Here is a 27,453-nt window from a genome sequence, read left to right as displayed (position 1 = left end):
CTTCAGTGGTTTAATTATTGACTCAGTTTTAGAAAGGCATTTTCCAAGAGATTTATGAGATTCCCTGTAGAAACTAAGTTTCATTTCATTCACCAGCAATGCTCAGAAAGTGATTGTTAAATACTGTATATATATATCTGACTTGCCGGCTGGTGTGGCTGAGCGGTTCTAGGCGCTACAGTCTGGAACCGCGCGACTGCTACGGTCGCAGGTTCGAATCCTACCTCGGGCATGGATATGTGTGATGTCCTTAGATTAGTTAGGTTTAAGTAGTTCTAAGTTATAGGGGACTGATGGCCTCCAAAGTTAAGTCCCATAGTGCTCAGAGCCATTTTCAGCCATATCTGACTTACCAGTAACAGAAATATTTTTACTATGAACTGACTTTATATTGTTGACCTTGTTCTGCTAACAAGACACTTCCCTCATGACTGACCACACAGTTTTAATTGTATCATGTTAATTAGCTATTGTATTTGTGTACCACATACTCTTTGCCTTCCTCATAACATTTTTTAGCCCCTTATAATATTGTTTGTAATGGGCTACTGTAGCTTGATTGTGAACTACTTCTAACATTTTGATATAATTCTCACTTTGTTCTATGTTATATCCTTATCCCACTAGTCAGCTACCCAGGCTACCTTTTACTGCTCGTACCCCATTTAGAATGTTGTAATGGAAAACAACTCTCAAAGAGCATGAGAAATGTGTCAAGGAAAGCATTATATTTGTCATTTATGTTATTGGCACTATAAATATCCTCCCCGTCTTGTTCCTTAACGAGGTTTAAAAAATACTCAGTTGGCATTGGATTAGCTTTTCTACATAGTTTGTAATTATGTATAACATCTGTTTGAGTACAAAGACCTTTCAGTGTTAAAATTTGTGCATCATGGTCTGAAAGGCCACTCACCTTTTTACTAACAGAATGCCCAGCTAGTAATGGAGAATGAATAAAAATATTGTCTGTGGCTGTGCTATTGTTCCCTGCTCCCTGATTGGAAAAAACACAATCTGCATCAGATCATACACATTTAGGAGATCTTTCGACATCCTTTTTCTTGCACGTGAAGTCACCACATATAACTAATTTCTGGTACTTCCTATCAAGTGAACCAAGAAACCTCTGTAGCTTGAGCAGAAAGGCTCTGAAGTCAGAGTTAGGGGACCTATAAGCAACAACAATTGGAAGATTAGTTTCACAATTCTGTGATACATCTGTGGACTCAAATGGAATACTGTTCTTTGCATACGTGGCCACTCCCTCACTCCACAAAGAAGTCATTGAAAAACAGCCAGCTAATATGTATCCTGGTAAAGGAAGCCTCTGAACTGTCAAATTATTTAAGTGGTGCTCCAATATACCAATAATGTCAGAGTCAAAATCTATAAGCAGGTCACTAACTTTATCTCTAATACCTCTTACATTTTGATGAAATATGCTAATTCCTTCTCTACTTGGATACCTGACCACCTCTGAAGGTGATTCCTTAGTTAGAAGGACTTCTTTAAGCAGGTATACCTATAAGCTGACCTCAGTCTTAAAAAGGTGCAGCTCTAACACCAACTACTACAGGAATTTTCCCATGAGTGATCCCACCACTGCTCACTACACTGTTACCCATAAGCTTAGCCAGTCTGTCCTTCCAATATCTATTGAGGTACAGGTCATGCGTAGTGAAACCAAAGCTACCGATAGATTTTCCTGGTATTTTGGCAGATATCTGCAATTTTATTTTTTCAGTGTGTAGCTGGAGTCAGCCCAAACAAATGCTGCTTATCACGTGTTTCATGCAATGCCCAGCAACGATGAAAAGTCTCGATTTGTTTACTGTTACAAACAAAATTACTATTAATGTGAAATTTTACATGCCCATTTGACAGAGCTGTCCCAAATTACACTGCATCCACAGTGGCACTGATAACAGTTGCCAGAACCATCCGATAATGTTGACCAACAGCTTGGTCACAGTATGTCCAGTCCCCTTCATCAGTTTGTGGCAGGGTCAAGGAGATTAGGTTAGGTCAGGATCTATTCTATGTACAGTATTAATTAGGTTATTTTAACCCAGGTTGGGATGGGTACTATGTCGTCTCTGTGCTTGGAGACGAGTGCTGCAGTCTGGCTTTTGGTATTAAAAAGTATTAAACAGACATCGAATGCATCTGAGTGAGCTATATCTGTCTGGAAAATAACAGTTATCGGAATAACCAGATAGGTTTTTTGAATATATGAGATTGAGGGCGAAACAATCTGTTACATACTTGAGATGATTGATTATGATCATGAAAATCAAAATTACAAACATTGTTTTGCTGTATTTATTTGAAGTTGTGCAGAAATATGTCAATTAACCTTCAATGACTACCTTTCAGGTTCATGTGAAAGACAAACATAAAGCTTAGAATAAGGTACACTGAACACCTAAAGCAATGAAAAGTGCAAACATAAAACACCACATTTACTAACCACTTCATATAACAGTCACCATCCAACTGCCATAGAAATGTCAGGAAGCAGTAGTAAAAGTTTGTAGGCAGCTACTACGCACCTACCACAACCCAAAAAAGACCCGTTACAGTAAATATAAGCATAAGATATGCCATCATTCTGAATTGAACAGATTATTTTTTGAGGTTATAATTTTAAGCCTAAAATTTCCAATAAAAATTTTGCTTACTTGTGGTTTCCAATAAACCTGCAATTTCAGTCTATAGATTCCAAACTATATCCCGATTATGAAATTTTTCATCCACAGGATGCCACAAACTCTATCTTCCTCGGAATAAATTTATTAGCTTCTCACAGTCCATACTTCATTAGTAATAACGTCAGTTGATTTGACCAAAGCAAGCAAACTGATTTGAGGCACAAAGGAATTACAAACATTAACTGACAGTTGGTGTTGATTTATGTCAGTGGGGCAAGTCACAAATTTGCGGCAACTCGCCGATTCCCATAAGCATTTGAGCTTAATGTAGATTCATACCAAAGGGATCATTGGTCATCATTGCTTTAATTATACAGGGTGAACGTTAATAAGACCAACAAACTGAAGGGATGGATTCCTGACTGGAAATGAAGGAAAAATGCCCCATGAACATGTGTTTGGGAACACGTCATTGCCACAGTAGATGATTCTGACAAATGGAAGTTCCTCTGATCACTTGGCATGTGTTCCTTGTGTGTTGCTGGCTGTGTGGCTGATGCAGCATACTGTAAGCAGCAGAATGGCTGAGAGGCAGAATCCAGTTCTCCAAATGTGGTGTCAGTGCATCTTCCTAGTGAGCAGAAGCCCCACATTCAAGTCTGGGTCTTGCATAAATTTTCAACTTGACCAATTGATATACAAGCCAATGATAACTTTTCATAAATTATGCCCACTAGCAGCTAGTATCTTTAATTTGGGTCGACAGAAGCATCCGATCCCACGTGTTGGCTTTGACCCGTGACGTAAGGGTGTTGTCGTGTGTGACGTCATGACGGCGCGGAGTTTGGTTTGAGTGTGGCTGTCTCCAGTTCTGTTTTATCTTATTTTATTTACTTTTCTGATCTGTTCGTTCTATCCCGTGAGATTTTTTTTTTTTTTTTGAAAAAGACAAAAAACACTAATCAGCTACTGAAGCATCTTTATCTTCTATGGGTTGCAGGGGTTACGACCCCTGGGGAGGTGGGTGGGTATTCATGCATGGCTGTCTTCACTTACACGTTGTAGCTATGCAAGGCGTCTAAATTTGTTTATATTTAGTTTGCCCCCCCCCCCCCCCCACCCAAAACACCCCATTTCCCGCACTTGTCCCGTTAGTGTCATTAGGCTTCTTGTGGAAAGTGTGTGTGTTTGTTTTTGTTTCCACCATATTTGTGACATCATGGGTCAAAGCAGTCGGGCAGGATCGGACGCTTCCGTATTTCCTTTAATTTAATTGTGTCTTGATTCATAGCGGCTGCAGTATCAAAATTGTGTATGTTGTTTAAGACATGTCCAAAAGAACAGACACCACATGTATATAATTAAGACGATGATGGCCAATGATCCCTTCAGAGCAGGTGCACACCAGGCTCGAACTCTTATGGGAATTGCTGAGATGCCATGAGTAATGAGAATAATGAGCAAGGGCATTACATCAGTAGTGTGTGGTATAAATTGATAATTTGGGTCTGACAGGAGGTGTGCTAGGTTAGTCTGTGCAGCTGTGGTGACCGCTCTGTTCAGATGGCATAGCTGTTAGCGCATTTGCCTAATGAGCAGAAGACCCGGGTTCAAATCCCTGTTCAGCACAAATTTTCAAAATGATTCAAATGGTTCTAAGCACTATGGGACTTAACATCTGAGGTCATCAGGCCCCTAGACTTAGAACTACTTAAACCTAACTAACTTAAGGACATCACACACATCCATACCCGAGGCAGGATTCGAACCTGCGACCATAGCAGCAGCGCAGTTCTGGACTGAAGCGCCTAGAACCGCTCGGCCACAAATTTTGAACTTGCTTCATTGATATACATCAGTGCCAACTAGCAGCTAATGCCTTTAATTCCTTTGTGTCTTGATTCATAGTGGCTGCAGAATAGAAATGGTGTCAGTTCTTTCAGACACATATAAACTGATTTGAATTTCACTGATTGTTGTTCGAAGTCTCCACCCTTGATGATGAGATCAGTTACAATGTTATCGTGCATGTAGTGGCGTACTGGTTTGAAAAGATCAGCCGTCATCAGCTGACGTCGATTGTCGGCGGAATCCACTGATATCGGTGCCACTGTGATCGCAGCCGATATTCTTTTTACCGATATGTATTGACATGGACAGTAAAACACGAGGAATGACGAGTACTCTGCAGCAATAGCAGCACCCTGGCCTGCACTGACTGGTACCGCCGTGCAGAAACACGCTGCACAATCGCTGCTGGAACGCTGATTATTTATCATGTATTACTGTTCCTGTTAATAAATATCAGTAAAACTAATATCGCACTACACAAATCTCGAAGCGTTCTGTGGAAAGGGCGCGTAAAATTCCGATTTAAAAATAATTTTGTTTGAAACGGAAAACAAAATGACGCATTCCGTCGACGCTGGGAATCGTATGACAGACGTGATGAACAGGATTTGTTTGGGCTGACGCCAGATACAAGTTGTAATAAAGAAATTGCAAATATCTGCCAAAACACCAGAGAAAATACGCCTGACGACCCGTAGGAGAGAGACCCAGTATAAGTCAAGCTTTTGGTATACGTAAGTTCTGCACTTTCTGGCCGATTGGGAAATACCGAGTCATGGGAGGAAACACGACTGAGTACCAGTCAAAAGAAATCGTACATGAGGATTTACGAACGACAATGGCTATTTGTACGTCTTCATGTCCATTTGCGAATAATTTCCCCAGTCATCAAGTTCGTCCTGTAACTCGCAAAGGAGATTAAAATGTGAATGCTATCGTCGCTTAAGGAGTCACTGTTATTTAGAGTTTTCTCTCTGTCTCTAGCATTTTTTAATTTTTTTCTTTTACTTATTTTTTTTAAAGACAAACTGCGAATACAATCCACAGAAGAATTTCCTCCATTCCGAGTTAGTGCCCTGAACTGAAATATTCTTTGCGAGAACATAGCGGCTCGCCAACTTTCTTAGACTGCCAGTTGACGGGCCAGCTGTAGACTGAAACTGTATAGTGATACTAGTATTCGCACAGCCACACGTCAGTGCGCGCTTGTCTATTTTGGAACAGAACATCTCTGGTCAAAGATGCAACCGCAGGGAACAGTCATTTGTTGAGCGGCGTGTTTTGCAGACGCTTAGGCTGTTTATTTGTGTCAGCTGTGCTTTACTTGTTACATGACGCGCTAAGTAAAAGTGATAGGACAGCCATGGCAACATTTCCAGAAAAACGGAAAGATGAAGTTTCTCCATGCGAAAATGATTTCGGAACTTTTAATCCGGAATTTGCTACAGAATTATCCAACAAATTGGAACACATATCACCAAGAAACGAAGAAGTTTCTACAATTGATATGTATGATGATCGGGTAAGATTTTTGTGGCTATATACGGACGAATTATTGCCTGTATGAATATGTAAATGAATGAAATTTCACTTCTTTCGTTTTCTCAGCTGCACGAGATGACAGCTTCGTATTCAGAAATATCATTCGATTCACTAACGTCACCTCCAGATGCTTCAATTTTTGAAAATCGCTCGTTTGGTGGGTCTCCGTGCTCAGACGAAATGGCTTGCAAGAAGAAGAGTGACTCGGAGGGTGCAAGGTTTGAGCCGCAGGACAGCGATAATAAACGACCTGACAAGCTGGAGCTACAGAGGTGTGCTGAAAGTTCCGCGTTGCAGAAAAAGAATGTACAGTCTATTCATAAGACATTGCAGGATTTGCATTTGGAGGGCACTGTTACTACGGAAGGTGATATGGTGTTATTCGTTGCAGAAGACCTGGAAACCAAAATAAAGCTCTCAAGTCCTATTACAAAGAAAGGTGGTATGTATTACATTTTAGCGTTCTTTTCTAACACTGAAAGTGCTGATGTGTGTTGTCAGTAGACCTACTGGTACTTCCATCGCTGATATTTGTGGTAACTGTAAACGTTACAGATACGCCTCCGTTTCCTGGATCGCGGATTTCAACTCCTTGTCTTTATAGACAAGCATTAATGCCACAGCTTCCTTCTGTTGATCCCAATGTTCTAAATGACTTGGAGCAGGAAGTGAGGAGGTTAGCTACATCTGTCGATACCCTAACAGAAAACCTAGCAGGGATTTTGCACAGTGTTGGTATACCTATTGAACACATTTGTGCTTCTTTATTTGTCTTAAACATGGAAGTCCAGAGTAATTATGGAATGAATATCTGTCCCTTTTGTTATAGGTATCAGCTATTACAGTTGAGTGTCTGGAAACATACAGGGATGCCGTTTGCAAAACATGTGATGCTGTTGATTCAAATATTAAGGTAAGTTAAAAAAAAGTTATCTATAATATTTTGCCATAGTTATATAGTTTAGTTGTCAGTTGTGTAGTTCTCAATGCTATAGTTCAGTTCACTCGACAACTGTGAAAGATGAAAGGGAAAAAAATAGAATGACAGCATAGAAATGGATGTTCATTCATAAAGAAGTGATGTTAATCAAGTATGCTGTGAGCAAATAATATGCTATTTAAATTATTTGAACCAAGTGTTAAAGCACATGTGCTCTGTGTCTCCAACATTACTTTGAACTGGTATTCTAAAATTTCTATACTATTGTTTGCCTGAGTTCCTCTGTTTTATTTATTTGCTTTCTGTAATATTTTTCATGTTTTAGTTGATGTACCAGCTCATGGCTAAATGTGAAGAGCTGAGCAAGTTCATGACACGAATATACAAACTTTCTGAACAACTGTATCCTTTTGTTTCCGATGTACATTTACCTTTTCTAATAGTATCTCATAGTTTATGAAGGTAGAGTACTACTTAAATTTTTTAACTAGATTGTAACAGTCCCTAAGCACATTTACCTTCATTTCATGTGCATAAGCATGTACAGTGGGTGTTTCAGCAATGCTACTGTCCAGTTTTGTCCTTTTGTAAGGAAACTTCTGTGTTTTCAGAAACCAATAATTTCTTTATTACTGTTGTACCTTGGTGACTCAGTACCAGATTACAAATCCAAAGGTCTCTGGTTCAATCTCCAGTCACTCCTAGGATTTTTATGTGTCACTTATTGCTGCTGTCACCTCTGTCAATGTTTGTAGATGTGAAAAATGCCGAGTTGCACTGTGATTCAGAATTCACATTAACCTGTAGGTTCCCCTATAATTGTCTGGGTAAGTCAGTTCAGAGGTTGGATGAAGGCAACAGCATACCACCTCCAACAAGACTGTGCCTATTAAAGCACAGTGGTGTTCAAAACAGTCTTCGGTTTGGTGACTGCTTTACTTACTGTAACATGAACCACATATGCAATTCTTATTGTAAATTTACAGTGGTATTGAATTTGATACTAATGATCGACAATAACATAAAAAGACACAAAGCTTTCATAGAAACTAAATTGCAGTTGGTGTAAAAATGGATTTTGTGATGCATATTTGAAAATAAGACTTTTCAAATTTTGCTTTCATTGCTGCTAATTATTTTAAGAGAAGCTTTACATTTATTAACATGGTCAATGGCATGGGCATGTTCTTAGAGCAGATGCAACAATAGAGACAAAGACTGGTTTTAGTTTGAAGAGTAAATGGTAAATGGCTGATAGGATGACACAGGAAGTGATAGCTAGACACCTTGCATGAAGATCTCAAGTGTGCACCCTGACCAGACCCAAGATAGCATAAAATGTGGACCCTACCACCTGACTGGTGTGGCAATAAGAGTGGAATATCAGATACAGAAAGATCTGCTGCCAGAGCAGACAGGGACTTCAGTTAAGGAATCATAAGTGTTGCTTGGGTGGACCTACAGTTAGAAAATTGGCAGTACTCAACATTATACACCTGTTTAGGCATGCACCACCCTCATGTGAAATATTCTTCTTCTTCTTTAGCATTTGTCGTTCATGCTATCAGGGTCCACTGTTTTGGCTGTCTTTCACCATTTTATCTGATCTTGTGTCTGGTCAGGGTGCAAGCATGAGATCTTGAAATCTTCGTGCAGGATGTCAAGCTATCATTTCCTGTGTCGTATTACTGGCCATTTATCATTTGCCTTTCAAACTAAAATCAGTCTTTGTCACTGTTATTGCTCTAAGAACATGGCCATACCATTGTAGATGACTTTCTGTCATCTTATCTACTGTTGGTGCTCCTTCATATAACTTACAAACCTCATCATTTGTGACATGATTCTGCAGTGTTACTCCAGATGTCCATTTGAGAATCTTTATTTCCATGACAGCAGGTCACTGTTTCACTTCAGCATTCAGCACCATAAAGTGCAATTAAACAGATTACATATTGGTATACTTTAACAGTGTGTAGCTGCCTCCTTGACTTTTCAGTGTTTTTCAATAAGCGAGCAGCACAAATAGCATCTGTCGTCTTACATCCCATCACAGATCCACATTGATTGGTGATGAGAGTGGTGAGACAGATCATTTGTCAGATCCTTTTATCGATGATGCTGAAGATCTCCATTGTTTGTGTTAGAAAATGTAACATGCAGTAGTTGCTACATTCACCTGGGTTACCCTTCTGCTTCCAAATTGGAACTGTTTTACTACAAGTCCTGTCAGCTGGGATCTTTCTCTATTCAACAATTTTGTTTAAGAAAACTGTCAGCCATTCAGTTGAAGGTCCCACTGCATTTCCATTTTTCATTTTATGCAGAGTATCAGCTACCTCATCCTTGGTGCTTGGTACAGTGGGTAGCTGTACAGGTGTTGACACTAGAGCTGAAGCCTGTGGAAACTCCTCATTGCAGATTTTTGCAAAGTATTGCTGCCATCACTCTGCTACTTTCTTCCTAGTAGTGACAAGTTTGCATCTTCATTGTTAATTCCACAGGATTTTTCTGTCTGCTGTTTGTCTATCATGCTGTATTGAAAGTCTGTAGATTTCAAGCTCTCTAGTTGGTGTTTCAAGTTTATCATAAATTTCGCTCAGATGGGCCAATTTTGCTGCCACAACTGTCTTCTTTGCTGCACTCCTAGCTTCATGATAATCATTCCAACTTTTCCCTAGCTTAGAAGCAAGGAACATTTGATATAGCTGCTTATGGCTCAATCTCGATATGTTGAACTCTTTTTGTCAATTAATTAAAAATATTATTCATTAACTAGCAATTCCCGTATTTTAAAACATTTAGACTTATTCATAGGCTATTATGTGGCTGATGAGTTTAGTGCAGAGTCTGATTGAAAAATATTTTCTGTTTCTTACTTTGTGTACACTGTGATCAGTTTCTTGAATTTGACAGTAGACATATTATATATTCTGAGGTGATCTGGAAGTTGAATATCTCAGTAATAAATTAAATGCCGCTGTATAGTTGTTAATATAATGAAATATCCCACTTATATGTAATTATGCCCCAGCTTTTGCAAAAAATTTGGGTTACTACCTTTGGTTATTGGATATTTGAATTTCTCATTACCTGGATTGAAAATATGTAAACATTTCGACCACTCTTAACCATAATGTCCATGGCATTCCCTTTAGGATCCTTGCTAAGTTGTTATTTTCTGACATTTCCTCTATGCATGCATTTGTCCTTCCTCTAAGGTTCACCTTGAAGGTGGAACAGAATGAAAGACGCATATGTTTAGTCTGTGCATACATTAACACTTTTAAATGAAAATGTTTATCAGAATGCAACTCGTGTACAGAAATGATGAACATGTTGAAATACATGTGACTGCACAGCAAGTGTAGTTTTCACATTTGTCCTAAATCCAAAAAGGAATTCAAATTGAAGTTGAAATCATGTTCTCATATTGTCATTGCATGTAGAATGCAGGCTGCAGGTTGATTGGTACATATTGTTCTTTCAGAGTTGAGAATACACTATTGGGGATTGCTTGAATTTATTATCACTGTGGCCGCATCAGATAGGTACAGGCAGGGGAACAATAAAAATCACAGCTTTTATGAAACTCTCAGGTTTCAGGTAAAAATTCTTCGTTGTGACTCTCGTTTCTGACTTCTGTAGTATATAGAAACTAGCTATGAAACCATGGTACACATGCACAGGCATTTGATGATGTCGAATCTTAGACAAAACATTTACTTGTGTACTGCAAGCTTGTTGGCACCATCTTTGTTCAACATTTCTGTTTGCCTCATTTCTGAAGGGAGGCCTGAAAATAAGTTCCTTTTGGTGGTGTTTAAATAACAATAAATAAGCAAATATATAATTTAAAAAGGAATTGTCATTTACATAACTTACAAATTGAGATGTTTTTAATAGATTTTTGCTGGGAAAGTATCTATTTCCAGCTCATTAGTTTTCTCATGAATGAATCAAACTGTTACTAATCCATCCAGGTTGTGTAGAATATTTAGTAATCACTTCTTGTCATTACTTGGCAAGATAAATCAAACTTCTGTTGGCACAAGTAAAGTTTTATAACTCTTAAAAGCTGGTGTCCCGAAACAATTATACCACATGCAGCTACATGAAACAAGCAAATATGAAACTGAATCAGTTATTAAACCAGTAAGAGTAAAGACTCCTGTGGGTATGATGAAATATCAAGTAGTAAGATGAAGATCAGTGCACCATATACTGCTTGTGTTCTGTCACCTGTGCAAAATGTATTTCAGATGTGGTCAGTTTTCTGACAGAGTGAAATACTTGTACCTTAAACCGGTTTTAAAAGAGGTGAAAGAGATGAAGAAGACAATTACAGACCAGTTTCTTTGTTATTGGTGTTTTTTTTTAAATTATTGAGAATGTAACAATAAGAGAGCAGTGGAACTTCATGGTGCACATAATTCATTGTCACACTTAGTTTGGTCCCAGAAAGGAGTATCTACAGAAAATGAAATTTATTCTTTTTTGTGTTGGGTACTAGTGGAGCTGAACAGTAGGCTGAGGACTGTAGTTTGTTGATTTAACAATAGCATTTAATAGTGCAGACCACATAGCCCTTTAGCATAAATGGGTACATTATAGAATTTGGGGAAAAGCTCAACAATGTTCACTTCATATAAGGAAAGTAGGGAGCAGAAGATTGTCCTCTGGGGACAGTGTCAACAAACATATAAGAGCCTTGTCTTACTTCGGTCATGTAAAGTGTGTGCTGACAGAGAGTTCTGTTCTGCACCCATTGCTTTTACTTGATATACATCAATCACCTACCACTAAACATATTTCACTTACTTATTTACTTACTTTTTTGGCCACACAAACAGTCTGTCTTTGGCCCCACCAATCAGCCTCCTCCATCTTCCTCGGTCCAGTATTCTTCTCCAGCTAGTCTTCGTCATATTTGCATCCTCTTTGACTGTTAATCCCTCTCAGCCATGGTCTTCCCCTCGATCTGTTGCCTGTGATCATACGGCCTTCTCGACACACGACATGCCCAGACCCCTTTAGTCTCCTCTTCCTACACACAGCCATAATGCCCAGCAGTTTGTACAAATCCTGTTATATGTGGTTTTTCCTTTTTCTCCAGTCATCTCCATCCTTCACTGCTATTGTGCACGATGTGGAATATAATGTAAATGATCTTGCTAATAGGGTAATTTGTATCAGCACATGGCTTTCAGAGAACAGATTAATGCTTAATTGCAACAAAACACATTGCATACAGCTTCTGACAGAACTCTTGTAAGTATTGTTGCCTTAAGATGGTCAAACAGTCAGTGAAGTCAACAATGTTAAATTCCCAGGACTGAGGGCAGATGAAAAGCTTTCTTAAAAGTATCATGTTAAAGATCTTGTGCAGAAATTGAATACTGCTGCCTTCACTATAAGCATAAGCTCAGTTGTCACTGATGCTGTAATACAAAGGCTTCTTAACTTTGCTGGCTTTCATACTGTCCCATATGATATCATTATTTGGGGGCATATATGTGGACTCAACAAGAATATTTGTAGTCCAGAAAAGGGAAGTGAGACAGATTTGCAGTGTCAGCTCATGAACTGCATGTAGGCCATTGTTCACATGTCTTGGAATTTGAATACTGGCATCCCTGTACATATATCTATACCAGCATACATACTCTGCAAGCCGACGTATGACAAATGGCAGAGGGTACCGTGTACCACAACTAGTCATTTCCTTTCCTGTTCCTTTCGCAAATAGAGCAATGGGAAAAGTGATTGTTTATATGCCTCTGTAAGAGCCCTTATTTCTCTTATATTGCATTTGTGCTCCTTACGTGAAATGTATGTTGGTGGCAGTAGATTCATTTTGCAGTCAGCTTCAAATGCCAGTTCTCTTAATTTTCTCACTGGTACTTTGTGAACAGAACATTGTCTTCCCTCCAGGTATTCATATTTGAGTTCAAGAAGCATCTTAGTAATACTCACATGTTGATTGAACCTGCTAGTAGAAAATCTGTCAATTGCCTGTGAATTGTTTCCGTGTTCTCTTTAAATCCTATCTGGTGGGGATCCCAAACATGTGAGCGATACTCGAGAATGGGTCACGCTAGTGTTGTAAACACTGTCTTCTTTACAGATGGTCTACACTTTTCTTAAATTCTTCCAATAAACTGAAGCTAAGTATTTGCTTTCCCTGCTGCTGCCCTTATGTGCTCATTCTGTTTCATACCAATCTGCAACATTATGCCTAGATATTTAACTGATGTGACACTGTCAAGCAACACTGTAGAATATTTTTTGGTATTTGTGTGGCCTGTGTTATAACAGTTTTTTTTCTTTTTTGTACTAATTACCAGATAAAAAACCAGCATATCGATTTGCCATAGCTTCAGTGCTAAAGTTTTCAGATTTTAAATAAAACTTTTTTCAAAAACAAGTAAATATTGTGTTCTTCTAAAAAAAAAATGGGAAAGTGAACAGTGCTATTTCAATAATGACAGTGCCATTAGAAAGTAGGAACAAGTACACGCCGTAAGAATTGGAACAGCATTGATTAAAAAGAGTGGTAGTCCCAACAAAGTTGTGACATCATATAAAGAGGAAACATTCACAAAATTCCTTGAGAAAGAAGGTAAATTTGTTTGATATACATAGTTTTACTCACATGCTATTAACTTGGGATACTAACTGAACCCTTACTTTTGTGATTACTTCAGGGTGAAAAATCGATATATTCCAAAAATGAAGATGCAGAAAACTCATCCACTTGTGACCTTTTGCTGTCACCATTGCTGAACCACTTATTTTCCCTTTGCAATCTTTGCAGGAGCCAATGAGACAGATTTCTTTCAGTCTCAGGCTCATATCAGTTGAAATCTGCTGCTCCTTCCCCTTCATCAGAATGTTTCAATTTTTATTTGAAGTCTGTATTTCTTACTGAAATAATAGCAGTAAAAACTGAAAATTTATTTATTTCAGGAACTACTTATTTTGAGCAGTTTTAACAGTCAGGTTAAACTGAACTTGTAGAAAAGCTAGTGCAACAGAACTGGTTATTTCAGTGATGACTGCCATCCCTACAGCACACTGTCAGTGCTGTATTCAAATGTTACATGATTGTTTTCCCTACTTATCTGCATTAACTTACATTTTTCTACATTTAAAGCAAGCTTCCATTCATCACACCAATTAGAAATTTTGTCAAAGTCATTTTGTATCATCCTACAGCTATTCAACAATGATACCTTCCCATACACCACAGAGTCAACAGCAAACAGCTTCAGATTGCTGCTTACACTGTCAATAAGATTATTTATTTTTGTAGAGAATAAGTGTTGTTATATCACAATTCCCTGGGGCATTCTGGGCGGTACCCTTGTCTCTGATGAACACTCGCCATTGAGGACAGCATACTGATTTGTTTGTGCACTGTATTCGAATATTAAATTTAGTAGTTCTCAGTCGCTCATCAAAATATTAGCTGTGTGTTTACATTTCATGGCATGCAGTTGCAGCTGTAGCAGTTCTTAAGTTCTGACAAAGTTGTTTATTGCATCAGAAGTATTCAAACCACTCGCTTATCTATGAACCTAATCCGTATGCACTGATGTTCTTTAACAACCTGCTAAAGGGTGCCATGTCAAATGTCTTCTGTAAGTCTAGGAGTATGGAATATGCCTGTTGCCCTTCAACCGTGGATCACAGGATCTCGTGTGAGAAAAGGGCAAGCGGAGTTTTGCATGTGCAGTGCCTTCTAAATCTCTGCTGATTTGCGGACAAAAGCTTTTCCTTTTCAGGGAGATTTATTATATTCAAACTGAGAATATGTTCAAGAATTATGCATGAAAGTGATGTTAAGGATATTGGTCTATAATTTTGTGGGTGAGTTTGCTTACCCTTATTGTATACAGGAATCACCTACACTTTTTTAGTCACTTAGGGCTTTGTGGTGGGTGATAGATTAGTGATAAATGCGAGCTAAGTAAGGAGCCGGCACTGTGGAGCACTCTCAGCAAAACTGAATTAGCCTTCCATCTGGACCCGGCAACGTATTTGTTTTCAACTCTTTCGGGTGACACTCTATGCCAGAGATGCCTATTATTATGTCTTCCACATGGAAGTGTATGCAACTGTCAGATGATGGTATGGTTGTATAATTCTCAAGTGTGAATGTTTTCTTAAACACTAAATTTAAAAACTTAAGCTTTCCTTTTGCTGTCTTCTATGGTTACACCAGAGTGGTCAACAAATTTCTGGATAAAAGCATTCGACCTGCTTTGCAATGTTATGCAGGACTAAAATTATCTTGGTTTTTTGACAAAATCTTTTGCTAACGTATGACGTGGAAGTAGTTGTATGCTTTGCTCGTTGACCTTCTTACAAGCTCAGATTTCTGCTAACTTTTTCCTGACACCATTCACGCATTCTGTTTTGAACTGGGAGTGCAACAGTTTTTGCTTCTTCAGTATTTTGTGAAGTTTTGTTATTAAATCACAGTGGGTCTTTCCCACTCGTAATCAAGTTACTCGGCATGTACTCCTCCAGAGCGTGATTTACAGTCGGTTTAAACTTTGTCCATAATTCCTCTATGTCTGCAGTATTGGAACTGAGTGATGTCCATTCACTGTCTAAGTGGGATGCTAGCAACTTGTGACGTTCGCCTGCTTTATTTCTTGATTGATGGTCCTTGGTCTTGACATACTGCATTGCGATACTGGCTGAATAATGGGGAGTGGAAGTTCAACACTAACTACTTTAAATGATGTAACCTACAGGTGCACATTTGCGTTTCACAGTTCTTTACTTTCATTGTTCACAACCCCACAATAATACACAGTTATGTGGCCAGTGCAGTATTGTTTAACATTTGATAAGTCTCATTAATAGGTTGCAAGCAAACATCAAGTGTTTACTGTTGGACATCTACGAGCAGTTAAAACCCAACCACACAGTTATTGCCGCATAATATGGTACATATTGAACAGATACTTACATTGTTTTAGCACATCACCTATTACACTTATTTCACAGTTAAGTGGGTGCATTGTTGTTGTTCTAACCAATGCGGGTTCTTTATCTGAAACTCGGCCATGGACTGACTGCTTCAGGACCAAAAATCGGGCCCTTATATATCATCACAATAATAGGCACTGAAACTACAGATTGTTCAATGTTTAATTTACAGAAATTACGATTAAAACTTAACTCCTTCAATTAACTGCATACATCAGAAAATTGAGTCTTTTTAACAGTTTCTTCTACTACAAAGGTTAAGCCATATTATTTGTTTAAATCGTGAAATTAACAAATATAGTTATGCAAACAATACTTTTGATGAAACTGAAAATTACTTTGGAATTAAGAGCTAGCTTTACTAACATGTTTTCAAATAAAGTCAAACAGATTCTTTAAGAATACTATTAGTTGTTCCTCCAAACATTTACAACTAAACAGAATTTATATTTGTTTATAAGTCAACAATAGAATTTAAGTTATGAAACAATTACTGATATCCCTATAACAAAAGATACTAACTAGTAATAGTCAAAATAAATTAGAAAATCAATTACATATGCCTGGTGTTATATTCTTTAAAACTGAGGGCCAAACTTTCTCTTTTATGAAGATGCAGATTATACTCATGTAAGTTAATGGTAATTAGTTAAAAGTGAAAAAATGAATTTTAAGGAGGCAGATGGCTAAACAAGAGGGGAAATAAAAAACATCCCACCTTGCTTCCACAAACTACTTCTCTGCTCTTTCTAGCAAAAATACTCTCCTATGATGACATCATGACCACTACTTCCTGTCTCTATACTAGCACTTTTGATAAGGTCAGGTCCGTTTGTAGCCACAAGGACTAAAACATTTCCATTGTATGCAAACTGTCAAATGAGTTACTCAATAAAGATTTCAGAAAACATTTTCAAGACTACTTTGCACGACTGTCTGTCCATGACGGCTGTAATGAGTCCATAGACATCCCAGCTGGGTACTTCCATGTTACTGAGTGTAAACGTTCTTTGTCGTAGTGGAATCAGGTGGCAGTAAAAACATCCAACAACTAACGTCTGTTGCACAGGACACAACTGACTTGTGTTCACCTAAGTCTGTTACTTGCGTCCAGATAACTTCACAGTTAGACTCAATTTCCACCTTGATGGACACAATGTTTTCATTGACTGCAATGAACACTTCCCTTCCTATTGGGTTCTGATCTGTCTTTTTGATAAATATTCCACGCCTCACTAAATATTTTGGAGTTTTGTACATTGGGTTTCAGCCACTATTGGTTTAGAGAATAATTTGAGTGTGACAACTTTTCTGGAGAGCAATAAATTCAGGAACTTTTTTATGACTACTTTGCCAATTTGCTGTTAAAGTTTTGTCAGTTGAAATGTCTTTACTTTGTACGTGTTCTCGGTTTGCTCTCTATTTAATGACTGGCGAACGTTAATCAGAGGATCTTAAACTATTGCCTAGCCTTAAAAAACACTCGTGTGTACTCCACAAGTACTCTGCTACCCAAGTAGCTGCTTCCTTTGTTAGTGTATATTCCCTCATGGGGTTTGTTGTTGACAGAACTGACTCATTCAAAAGAAAGTGCAATATTCATTCAGTGAACACTTGATGGAAAAATGATTTGCATGGCCGGTCAGAGTGGCAGAGTGGTTCTAGGCGCTACAGTCTGGAACCACGCGACTGCCATGGTCGCAGGTTCGAATCCTGCCTCGGGCATGGATGTGTGTGATGTCCTTAGGTTAGTTAGGTTTAAGTAGTTCTAAGTTGTAGGGGACTTACGACCTCAGCAGTTGAGTCCCATAGTGCTCAGAGCCATTTGAACCATTTTTTTTATTTGCATGTGAATGACACTCTCTTAAGCATTGCTCAGAAATATGTGCACTATTCAGAAAGTTTCATGTCCAATAGCCCTCCAGTAGAACTAGAAAAACAGAGTGATAAACCCCAAGACTTCAGATCTAAACTAAAAGATGTCCCTGTGGCACACTGCTTCTGTTGCATACAGGAGTACCTCGCTGTAGTTGAAAATGTTTCTCTGTAATGTGTTTGTTTTTTATATTCTCACAATTTCTGTTTGTTTTCTTTTAATTCCTTAGTTTCTTTCACTTGTAACGTTCATAATCAGCATTTTGTGAACTGTATACAGACTTGTTTCCTGACGACTTAGCTTTGGCTTGTATTGTCCCAGAGAATGAATAGATATCCCAGTGAATAATGACCTGTAGTTGCAATATATTATTATTGTGGTGTGTTCACAAAGACACAATCACAAGGAAAAAAAAACATGCACATACATAGTCAGTATGGTTATTAATTACAAACATTATGATGATGTCTAACCTGCTCCCTGTGTCCACTGAATCTTGTGTGATTAAGTGAAGAATTCCTCCATGTAGAAATTCATCCCTCAGGGATGCCACCCAGCAGTTGGATTTTTGTAATTTTTTAATGTCAGTCTTCCAAAGTAAGTCAATTCAACTCTCTAAAATTTTTGAGAAAACTGACTTTCAAGTTTTCCAAGGGACTTTAATTCCCTAAAATTATGACGAATTCCTTGATTGGCAGCATGGCTCAGCTGGTGCCATTGGAGAATGGTAATCGTATAATCAATGGATCACTTGTTTGACTCTTGCTGCGGTCTCTTTTCTCCCAGTTTGAATACCTCCACATTAATATATAAAACTGATCAAATATATCCTAACCAACACATATCCTATCATTATTTTTTAAGAAAAATGCATATCTTATTGTTCCTAATAACATATCACATGCAAAATTCCAGTGTTCATTGCAAATATAAATTCTTGATTATCAATATTACATGTAAGATCATTAATAAATTTTGATATTTTTTAATTTAAATAACCTTTTATAAAATATCAATGATCAAGAATTTATATTTTCAGTACATGTGATATGCAATTAGAAACTAGAAGACTTGTGTTTCTCATAAAAAAAATGGTGATTAGATGTGTGTTAGTTTTCACATATTTGATGAATTTCATATTTAAATGATGTAGGCATTCGAATTGGGGGTGAGGGGGAGCTATAGCAAGATTCAAACTAGCAATCCGTTGATTGCCCAATTACCACTCGGTGACACTACAATGTTAGCCATGTGACCTGTCATCAATTTTTGCCACAGCTTCAGTTAATTACTGTTCTTCAGAAATCTTCAAAGTTGATTTTCGTGAGAATTTTTTGGGGTTACATCAAACTGCCAATTTTGAGTTCTGAATATTACATGTGATAAATATAATTGCCAGGTGGTCTCCTTGTCAGTGATTTCGTTATAAAATCATAATTGTGGTTCTATTGTAGTTACGAAATGAATCCAATTGTCTAAACCTACAATTAACATCACCCATTAATGAATCTGATGAATCATGTGATCTTAGATTTGTTCTTCTGTAGTATGTGGCCAGAACAACTATACCTACTGATAGAGTTCGCTACTGTTAGGAAAGTAAAGTGTGTAGCTTGATGTTACTTCACTTTATACACTCCTGGAAATTGAAATAAGAACACCGTGAATTCATTGTCCCAGGAAGGGGAAACTTTATTGACACATTCCTGGGGTCAGATACATCACATGATCACACTGACAGAACCACAGGCACATAGACACAGGCAACAGAGCATGCACAATGTCGGCACTAGTACAGTGTATATCCACCTTTTGCAGCAATGCAGGCTGCTATTCTCCCATGGAGACGATCGTAGAGATGCTGGATGTAGTCCTGTGGAACGGCTTGCCATGCCATTTCCACCTGGCGCCTCAGTTGGACCAGCGTTCGTGCTGGACGTGCAGACCGCGTGAGACGACGCTTCATCCAGTCCCAAACATGCTCAATGGGGGACAGATCCGGAGATCTTGCTGGCCAGGGTAGTTGACTTACACCTACTAGAGCACGTTGGGTGGCACGGGATACATGCGGACGTGCATTGTCCTGTTGGAACAGCAAGTTCCCTTGCCGGTCTAGGAATCGTAGAACGATGGGTTCGATGACGGTTTGGATGTACCGTGCACTATTCAGTGTCCCCTCGACGATCACCAGTGGTGTACGGCCAGTGTAGGAGATCGCTCCCCACACCATGATGCCGGGTGTTGGCCCTGTGTGCCTCGGTCGTATGCAGTCCTGATTGTGGCGCTCACCTGCACGGCGCCAAACACGCATACGACCATCATTGGCACCAAGGCAGAAGTGACTCTCATCGCTGAAGACGACACGTCTCCATTCGTCCCTCCATTCATGCCTGTCGCGACACCACTGGAGGCGGGCTGCACGATGTTGGGGCGTGAGCGGAAGACGGCCTAACGGTGTGCGGGACCGTAGCCCAGCTTCATGGAGACGGTTGCGAATGGTCCTCGCCGATACCCCAGGAGCAACAGTGTCCCTAATTTGCTGGGAAGTGGCGGTGCGGTCCCCTACGGCACTGCGTAGGATCCTACGGTCTTGGCGTGCATCCGTGCGTCGCTGCGGTCCGGTCCCAGGTCGACGGGCACGTGCACCTTCCGCCGACCACTGGCGACAACATCGATGTACTGTGGAGACCTCACGCCCCACGTGTTGAGCAATTCGGCAGTACGTCTACCCAGCCTCCCGCATGCCCACTATACGCCCTCGCTCAAAGTCCGTCAACTGCACATACGGTTCACGTCCACGCTGTCGCGGCATGCTACCAGTGTTAAAGACTGCGATGGAGCTCCGTATGCCACGGCAAACTGGCTGACACTGACGGCGGCGGTGCACAAATGCTGCGCAGCTAGCGCCATTCGACGGCCAACACCGCGGTTCCTGGTGTGTCCGCTGTGCCGTGCGTGTGATCATTGCTTGTACAGCCCTCTCGCAGTGTCCGGAGCAAGTATGGTGGGTCTGACACACCGGTGTCAATGTGTTCTTTTTTCCATTTCCAGGAGGGTATTATTCATGAGACATCTTTGTTGTGATATTGGAGTGTATGAACCAAATGTTTTATGATTTTGTGAGTATGTGAAGTTCTGTACATCTACAGTACATGCCGTAAATGAAAGATCATATTTTGTGCATTTTGTTTGCATAATTCACATATTTTTGTGTCAGTTGATTTTTACAAACTTGTCACAGAAGAACATTAGCACTGCATAAGTTAAGTAGGGGAGGGGCAGTAATTACATGCAGCCAATGCACTGAAAGCTGTCAGTGTTGGGGGAAGATTGGTAAATATTCAGAAAGAAGGAATGTGGAAAATACCAAATTAGAAATGGCATAAAATGTGTACACTTTCCACTAAGTTAGTGTAGGCTGAATTAATGTTATGTATAATGAAGCATTTTACAGGAATGATCAAGAGCACATAAATTGGTGAAAACACAGCAATAACTTATAAGTCCAAATTAAATTTTCATAAATCTGACACCAACTTCAGTTAACTTCCCTGGTCTCTTCACAAGATTATGTTTAGCTATTCAGGGACCCTCATGAGGATAGCACTGTTCATAATGCGAGTAATAGATTTTTCTTGTGTCAGGTTTCTGTAGGTCTCGCACCTCACCCAACCCAACAGATGAAAATGTAATGATCTTGGAAAACTTTATGGCAAGTGAACATGAATGGTGTGACTGGTTTATCAAACAGGGGTTGTTGAATTTAGATTTGTAATGAGTGGAATATTCTATACAGGGTGTTCAAAAATTCAGTGTCCAAATTAACAGGGATGATGATGGAGACAAAGATGAATATATTTTGTAAAGCAACCATGTGTCACAAACAGATGTTGTTGGAGTACTGAGTGTGGAGGAAGTTATTGTGTGTGATTGATTTATTGTTCTGATCACTGTTACATTACAATAAAGGTTCGAAATGAGCACCAATAACTTCAGTGCAGGGTCAGTATCGATGTAGCAGTGAGTCCCATGTTTGCAGGAAAAATCACGGTGCGTTTTGTGTTTGTGTGGCTGTCATAAGAATTCTTGCAACCAGTTCTATTTATGAGTTAACAGGGGTAGAATACACTTTGGCTTTCATGTAGCCCCGGAGAAAGAACTCTAATGGGGCGAAGACCTTGCAGGCCAGTGTACAGATCCTCCCTGCTCGATCAATGATTGGCAAAATTAGTGGTTATTACTGCTCGGACTAGTTCTGCAAAGTGCGTTGGGCCCCAATCATGCTGAAACCACTTCATCTTCCTGATATCTAGCTGTACCTCCTCGAATATCATTGTCAGGTGAGCATCAAAAAACACTCTGTACATGTCTTGCAGTTTGCCCCATGTGTAGTGCTCCATGTTGACCCTGCAACTGTCATGGAGGCACTACTGCTACCCAATTTTTAGTAATTCAGTGTTGCAACATTCTATATATCATAAACTAACATTTGGTGTAACAACTTTTATTTGATCCACTCACGTATTGCCTATGCATTCCCAGTGCTCATGCAATATAGGTTTCTGACAAATGGTTGCTTTACGATTTTTTGCCTCCTGTATCATCCTTGTTAGTTTGAGTACTGAAGATTTGAACACCCTGTATTTAATTTTAATGCTGTATGACATCCTCAGTTTTGAATCTAAGGAAAACTCTTCAGATGAAAGTGCCAACTCAGTTTATAGAAAGTGTCCATACTTGGTCCTTGTAAGACAATTTGGTAAAATATTATGCTCAGTTAAACAGTTGTCAAGCACACCTACTTGTGGGAGAGGAACACCTATTCATGTAGCAGTTGTTTTTTTGCTAATGGAAGGAATGTTCTATTGGCTGCAAAATGACTTGTGCTTTATTGACATTTTATTCAATTGCTTTTCGAGAAGAAATATGTGTGCTACTAATTGTGCTAGTCTGGTAAAGGTCTCTGAAAACATAAATGATATTCTGAATCTGATACTCTGAAGTTAGGTACATCTTATTGATTATCTTCAGAAATAACAAGAGTAATTCCATTTTAAAATACCGTATCGTAGCTGATGAAAATTTCTTGTTTTGTCAGCCAGGTAACAACATTCTCTTGGACAAGCATTTCAACAAGTTTCTTGTTTGCGTCATCAGATGAAGACTGAATTCCAGTATTACTTGGCTAATAGCCCAATAAAAATACATTTGTGAAAAACACTGAGAAAGTCTGCACTGTCACATGCTGAACCAAGATATTCAGTATTTATGTATGTGCATGCAATTTTTTTTTTAAATATGTATATTACCACGCAACCAGCCTGAAACTGCAGTCCAATATAATTCAGATGCTAGAGCAAAGAGTATTGGTCTTCAGTTTCAGACTTATGCATAGACATTGGCACTCCACTAATTGCATTCCAGCAGCCATATTTACGCACACTGAAAATTGGATGCATACTTCTATGAACTTTAAAGATTGAAATTTTCCCAAAAATTACCCTCTGAAATGATTATCTTTCTCTCCGAAATACCATAACTGTCCAGAATAAGTATTTTGGATACTCTTTTTCTATGGACCACACAAGATGGTGCACTGGTTAAAACAATGGAGCCACATTTGGGAGAAGAATAGTTTAAACTACTGTCTTGCTATATGCAAAGTGGGTTCTGGCATCATTCATTTGAAGAAGATTAAGTAGACCAAGTGAGGAGGCGCAGTGGTTAGCTCACTGGACTCGCATTCTAGAGGACGACAGTTCAATCCTACATCCAGCCATCCTGATTTAAGTTTTCTGTGATTTCCCTAAATCACTGCAGGCAAATGCTGAGATGGTTCCTTTGAAAGGGCACGGCCAACTTCCTTCCTGGTCCTTCCTTAATCTGATGTGATGGATGATCTCGCTGTCTGGTCTTCTCCCCCACAACCACCCGGGTAAGTGCCGAGTTATAAAAACCTGGTTTCTGCCAGACATTGTTGAAACTAATGGCTGAAAAATAGTACTTTATGTGGTCACCGATAATAATCTGGTGGGTGAGTCAGCACACCACTTTCACTGTGTGTGTGTGTTTTTTGGGCGTTGGGCGGGGGGGGGGGGGGAGATATCTTGATGACTGTAGGAACTGGTGTCGTGGAGCAGGTACATCTGTGCAGGAATGGAGAACACTGCCACGCATGCTCCAATGGACCTGCTCCATTCCAAAGGTTCTGGCTGTAGTGTTTTCACTGCAACTCTCGTGCTCTTGAGCATATCTGTTCATGCACTGAAGGGTCCTTTCTCATATGCAGTGACTCCTTGAGCAGTTTGCAAGCTCTCAACCAGTCTTACCATTGCCATCCCTTGGTCATTGCTATCCAGGATTCCTTGCATGCACTCAGACAATGTGTACACTCAGTGACCTTTGTCTGGGCCCCAGGCCTTGTCAAGATTCCAGGGAATGAAGCCGTTGATAGTCTGGCAAACTGGTCACCATTAAACTGACTCTTGAGATCAGTATACTGGAAACAGACCTCTGATCAGTATTGTGCCATGAAGTTCCAGGAATCTGGAATACGGAATGGCTCACTCTGACTTCCTCAAACTAACCACGAGTGATAAAGGAGACTATGAATATGTCGACATCCTCCATGGAGCCCTCCTGTGAGGAATCTACCATCCTTTGCTGGCTCCACATCAGTCATATTTGGCTGATTTGTGGTCATCTCCTCCATTGCGAGGACCTGTCCCACTGTTGTTGTGGTTCCAGTTTGACAGAGGTCCACATTTTGCTGGACTATCCCAACCTAGCCAGCCTGTGGCTACCCTAACTAGCTACCCCAGGTGTTAGGAGACAATGCCTCATTGGCTGACTTAGTTTTACGTTTTATTCGTAAAGGAGACTTTTACAGGTCTTTTTAAGGGAGAGCTACTTAACCTTATAGGCCCATTGAGTGGTTGGCCGAACACTCTGTTGCCTGCTGTGCCCAGACTGGGCTGTGGCTGTCTGGGTTTGGTGGTCCAGCCTGATCTTTGACCTTCATGCTCTTTTACTCTTCTTCTCCCCTCTTGTGTGGTCTGTTAGACTTGTTCATCTTTTGTCTCTGTGTGCTTCTCTTGCTCTATCCATGTTCCTAGTCTTTCGTAGGCAATTTCTGAGTGGAATATCTCTGGTAAGTGCCAGGGGGTGTGGACCGTGTGTCCCCTCATTGCCCACCAGTTTCAGGGATTTCCGGCTGCTCCCTAGATGGGGCACCTTGCCTGCCTTTCTTCCTCTGTCCTCTTTTCTTCTTTTTGTCCCTTATCTTGTCTTTGTTGATCTTCTGTAGACCTTGGGGTTGGGTTTTGCATGGTAGGCTATCTCTGCTCTACAGTCATACAGACCTGTGTGTTCGAGAAAAAAGGGACTGATGACCTAGAAGTTTGGTCCCTTTAATCAACCAACCAAGCAAGCAAGCCAAAGGTTCCTACAGTCATCAAGGAATGTAAGATCTGAAGGGGAATCTTAGAATATTGAAACCAGTCATCTGAAAATAAAACTAAACAGTTTAAATGCAGTCATGACTGTGTGTGAGATGATGATGATGATGTTTGGTTTATGGGGCGCTCAACTGCGTGGTTATTAGCGCCCGTACAATTTCCCAACCTTTGCTCAGTCCAATTTCGCCACTTTCCTGGATGATGATGAAATGATGAGGACAACACAAACACCCAGTCATCTCGAGGCAGGTGAAAATCCCTGACTCCGCCGGGAATCGAACCCGGGACCCCGTGCTCGGGAAGCGAGAACGCTACCGCGAGACCACGAGCGGCGGACATGACTGTGTGTATTGGAATAATTTATAATATTAAGAGATCACTGTTTCTCCTGGAACAATGTTCCAAAAATCTTTAAATACGTGTCAAAAGGCAGTATTCCTTTCTTTCTCTTTTACTCAAAATAGCAATAAAATTGTTTGTATGGTTGTCATTTGTTAGACTGAAATATGGAATTGTTCTCTGCCTTGTATAAGCATGTTACTCTAAACAACACACTGTGTCATTTTGAAATATTATCATATGTTGAATTCCTTATGGTATAACCAGAAAGGCGATCAAGAAACTACTTGATTTATTTGAGAATGCTGTCAGTACATAATGATGTGGCACAGAAAATTGTCACCAAGTATTTAAAAGATTTTTAAATATGGCTTGATTTCTGTGGAAACATATGCCAGCTAATAGTGAATGTATGAATCAAGAAATATTCATATAAAGCTGGAACTACTTTAGGATGTGTACAAAATTTTTTATTAGCTCATGTCATCCAGTTCAATGTTTCACCAAAGCTATTTTGTCTTTGTTTACACACAATAGTAATTAGAGAACCTCTGTCACTATACTGAGAGAAAATTATGCAGCACTTTGTTTAAACAGTCTGTGATAAATAATTTTATGAAATACATGGAATTTGAGGTCTGTTATTTATCTGTTGGTGTTTTAAAACTTTATTAAGTTAATTTAAATTGTAAATAAGCATATGAAACTGTAGTGTGATTTATGAATTATACATTTCTCTGTATAGACTTTCTTATTCCTTTCTATATCTCTGAATTGTTATTAATAGTATTGTGAATGTTAAAAGTGATCTCTGTAAGACACATAGTATTAAAAATGTTACCTAATCACTATACTGTTTTGCATTTATGAACTTTCCCATTTCTGAACTTTTCCACATGTTGAGTACCACTCCACTAAATAATTTGCATAACTAACATACTTGTGGTCCTCTGCTGAAGGAAAATATTTGATTCTAGGGCTTAGCAGTGTTTCATTTTATTTCTGCATTTGCAAAAGTCTGGTAGTGGTGATATACATAGTACACTGACATAATTGTTGGGAATATTGACACTGGAATATTGTCAGTTTCATTTATGACAGTACCTTCCATTTTTCACAATTTATCAGATAGATTATTTTTTGACTAATCGTTGAACTTTATTAGCCAGTTTGTAAATTTTTCTATGGGTCTCTCTTGATATTATTACGTATCAAATTTTCTATGAGAGAGATAATATTTTCAAATATTTTCCCTTCCTTGTACTGGGTTATGGCTACCACACATTTATATTCCATTTGCCATTAAAATGATTTGATTTTTTTATGTCTAGATTTATGTGAATCACTTCATTTGTATTACTCCACTTTTCTGCAAGAAATTTTTTTAGTCATGAACAGGGCAAAATAGTTTGAAATATAATGGATGTTTTTTGTTAGTCATTTACATATCCAAAAACCAAAGAACACTGCAGAAATGGGCACAACAGTACATACTGTACATATATTAAACGCTATGTATTTTTGTATTGATGAGACATTGAGTTTTTAACATTACATTTTAATCAGACTCACCATTAATTCAGATGAAATGATATTTCATTCTTACACATTTGAAGTGAGGCATATATTTTTAGAGAAGTAGGTCCGTAACTGGAAGTTCGTCAAAAATGTCCAATTTACCCATCTTCAGACAACATACTGAAGTCTACTGGGTATATTCCGAACATCATATAGAATGATTCCACTGGCTTGCTGCTGAGTGTCCTAGATACCTCTCGGCAGCATGCCTCT

At 39.2% G+C, this 27,453-nt stretch overlaps 1 protein-coding gene across 1 annotated transcript; it reads left to right on the top strand.

Annotated features, from left to right (window-relative positions):
* Positions 1-5,772: 5,772 nt before the first annotated feature.
* Positions 5,773-26,441, top strand: LOC126183470 (uncharacterized). The gene is made up of 6 exons (XM_049925482.1): positions 5,773-6,027; positions 6,114-6,489; positions 6,603-6,778; positions 6,877-6,960; positions 7,313-7,389; positions 25,930-26,441. Exons 1-6 carry the CDS (start codon positions 5,869-5,871, stop codon positions 25,979-25,981), a joined length of 924 nt encoding a protein of 307 aa, XP_049781439.1. The 5' UTR covers positions 5,773-5,868; the 3' UTR covers positions 25,982-26,441.
* The last annotated feature ends 1,012 nt before the right edge of the window (positions 26,442-27,453 follow it).

This window comes from Schistocerca cancellata, chromosome 4 (genome assembly GCF_023864275.1).
Source record: "Schistocerca cancellata isolate TAMUIC-IGC-003103 chromosome 4, iqSchCanc2.1, whole genome shotgun sequence".
NCBI classification, from domain to species: Eukaryota; Metazoa; Arthropoda; class Insecta; order Orthoptera; family Acrididae; genus Schistocerca; species Schistocerca cancellata.
The sequence above is the reverse complement of the archived record's forward strand: the minus strand, read 5'-3'. Positions and strand labels throughout refer to the sequence as shown.

What these genes read in the sequence shown, in the direction of transcription:
- LOC126183470 (XM_049925482.1), top strand. Translation starts at nt 5,869, where the DNA reads ATGGCAACATTTCCAGAAAAACGGAAAGATGAAGTTTCTCCATGCGAA. An exon ending in TCCTATTACAAAGAAAGGTG is followed by an intron (nt 6,490 to 6,602) that starts GTATGTATTACA and finishes TAAACGTTACAG; the next exon opens with ATACGCCTCCGTTTCCTGGA. An exon ending in CTGTTGATTCAAATATTAAG is followed by an intron (nt 6,961 to 7,312) that starts GTAAGTTAAAAA and finishes TTCATGTTTTAG; the next exon opens with TTGATGTACCAGCTCATGGC.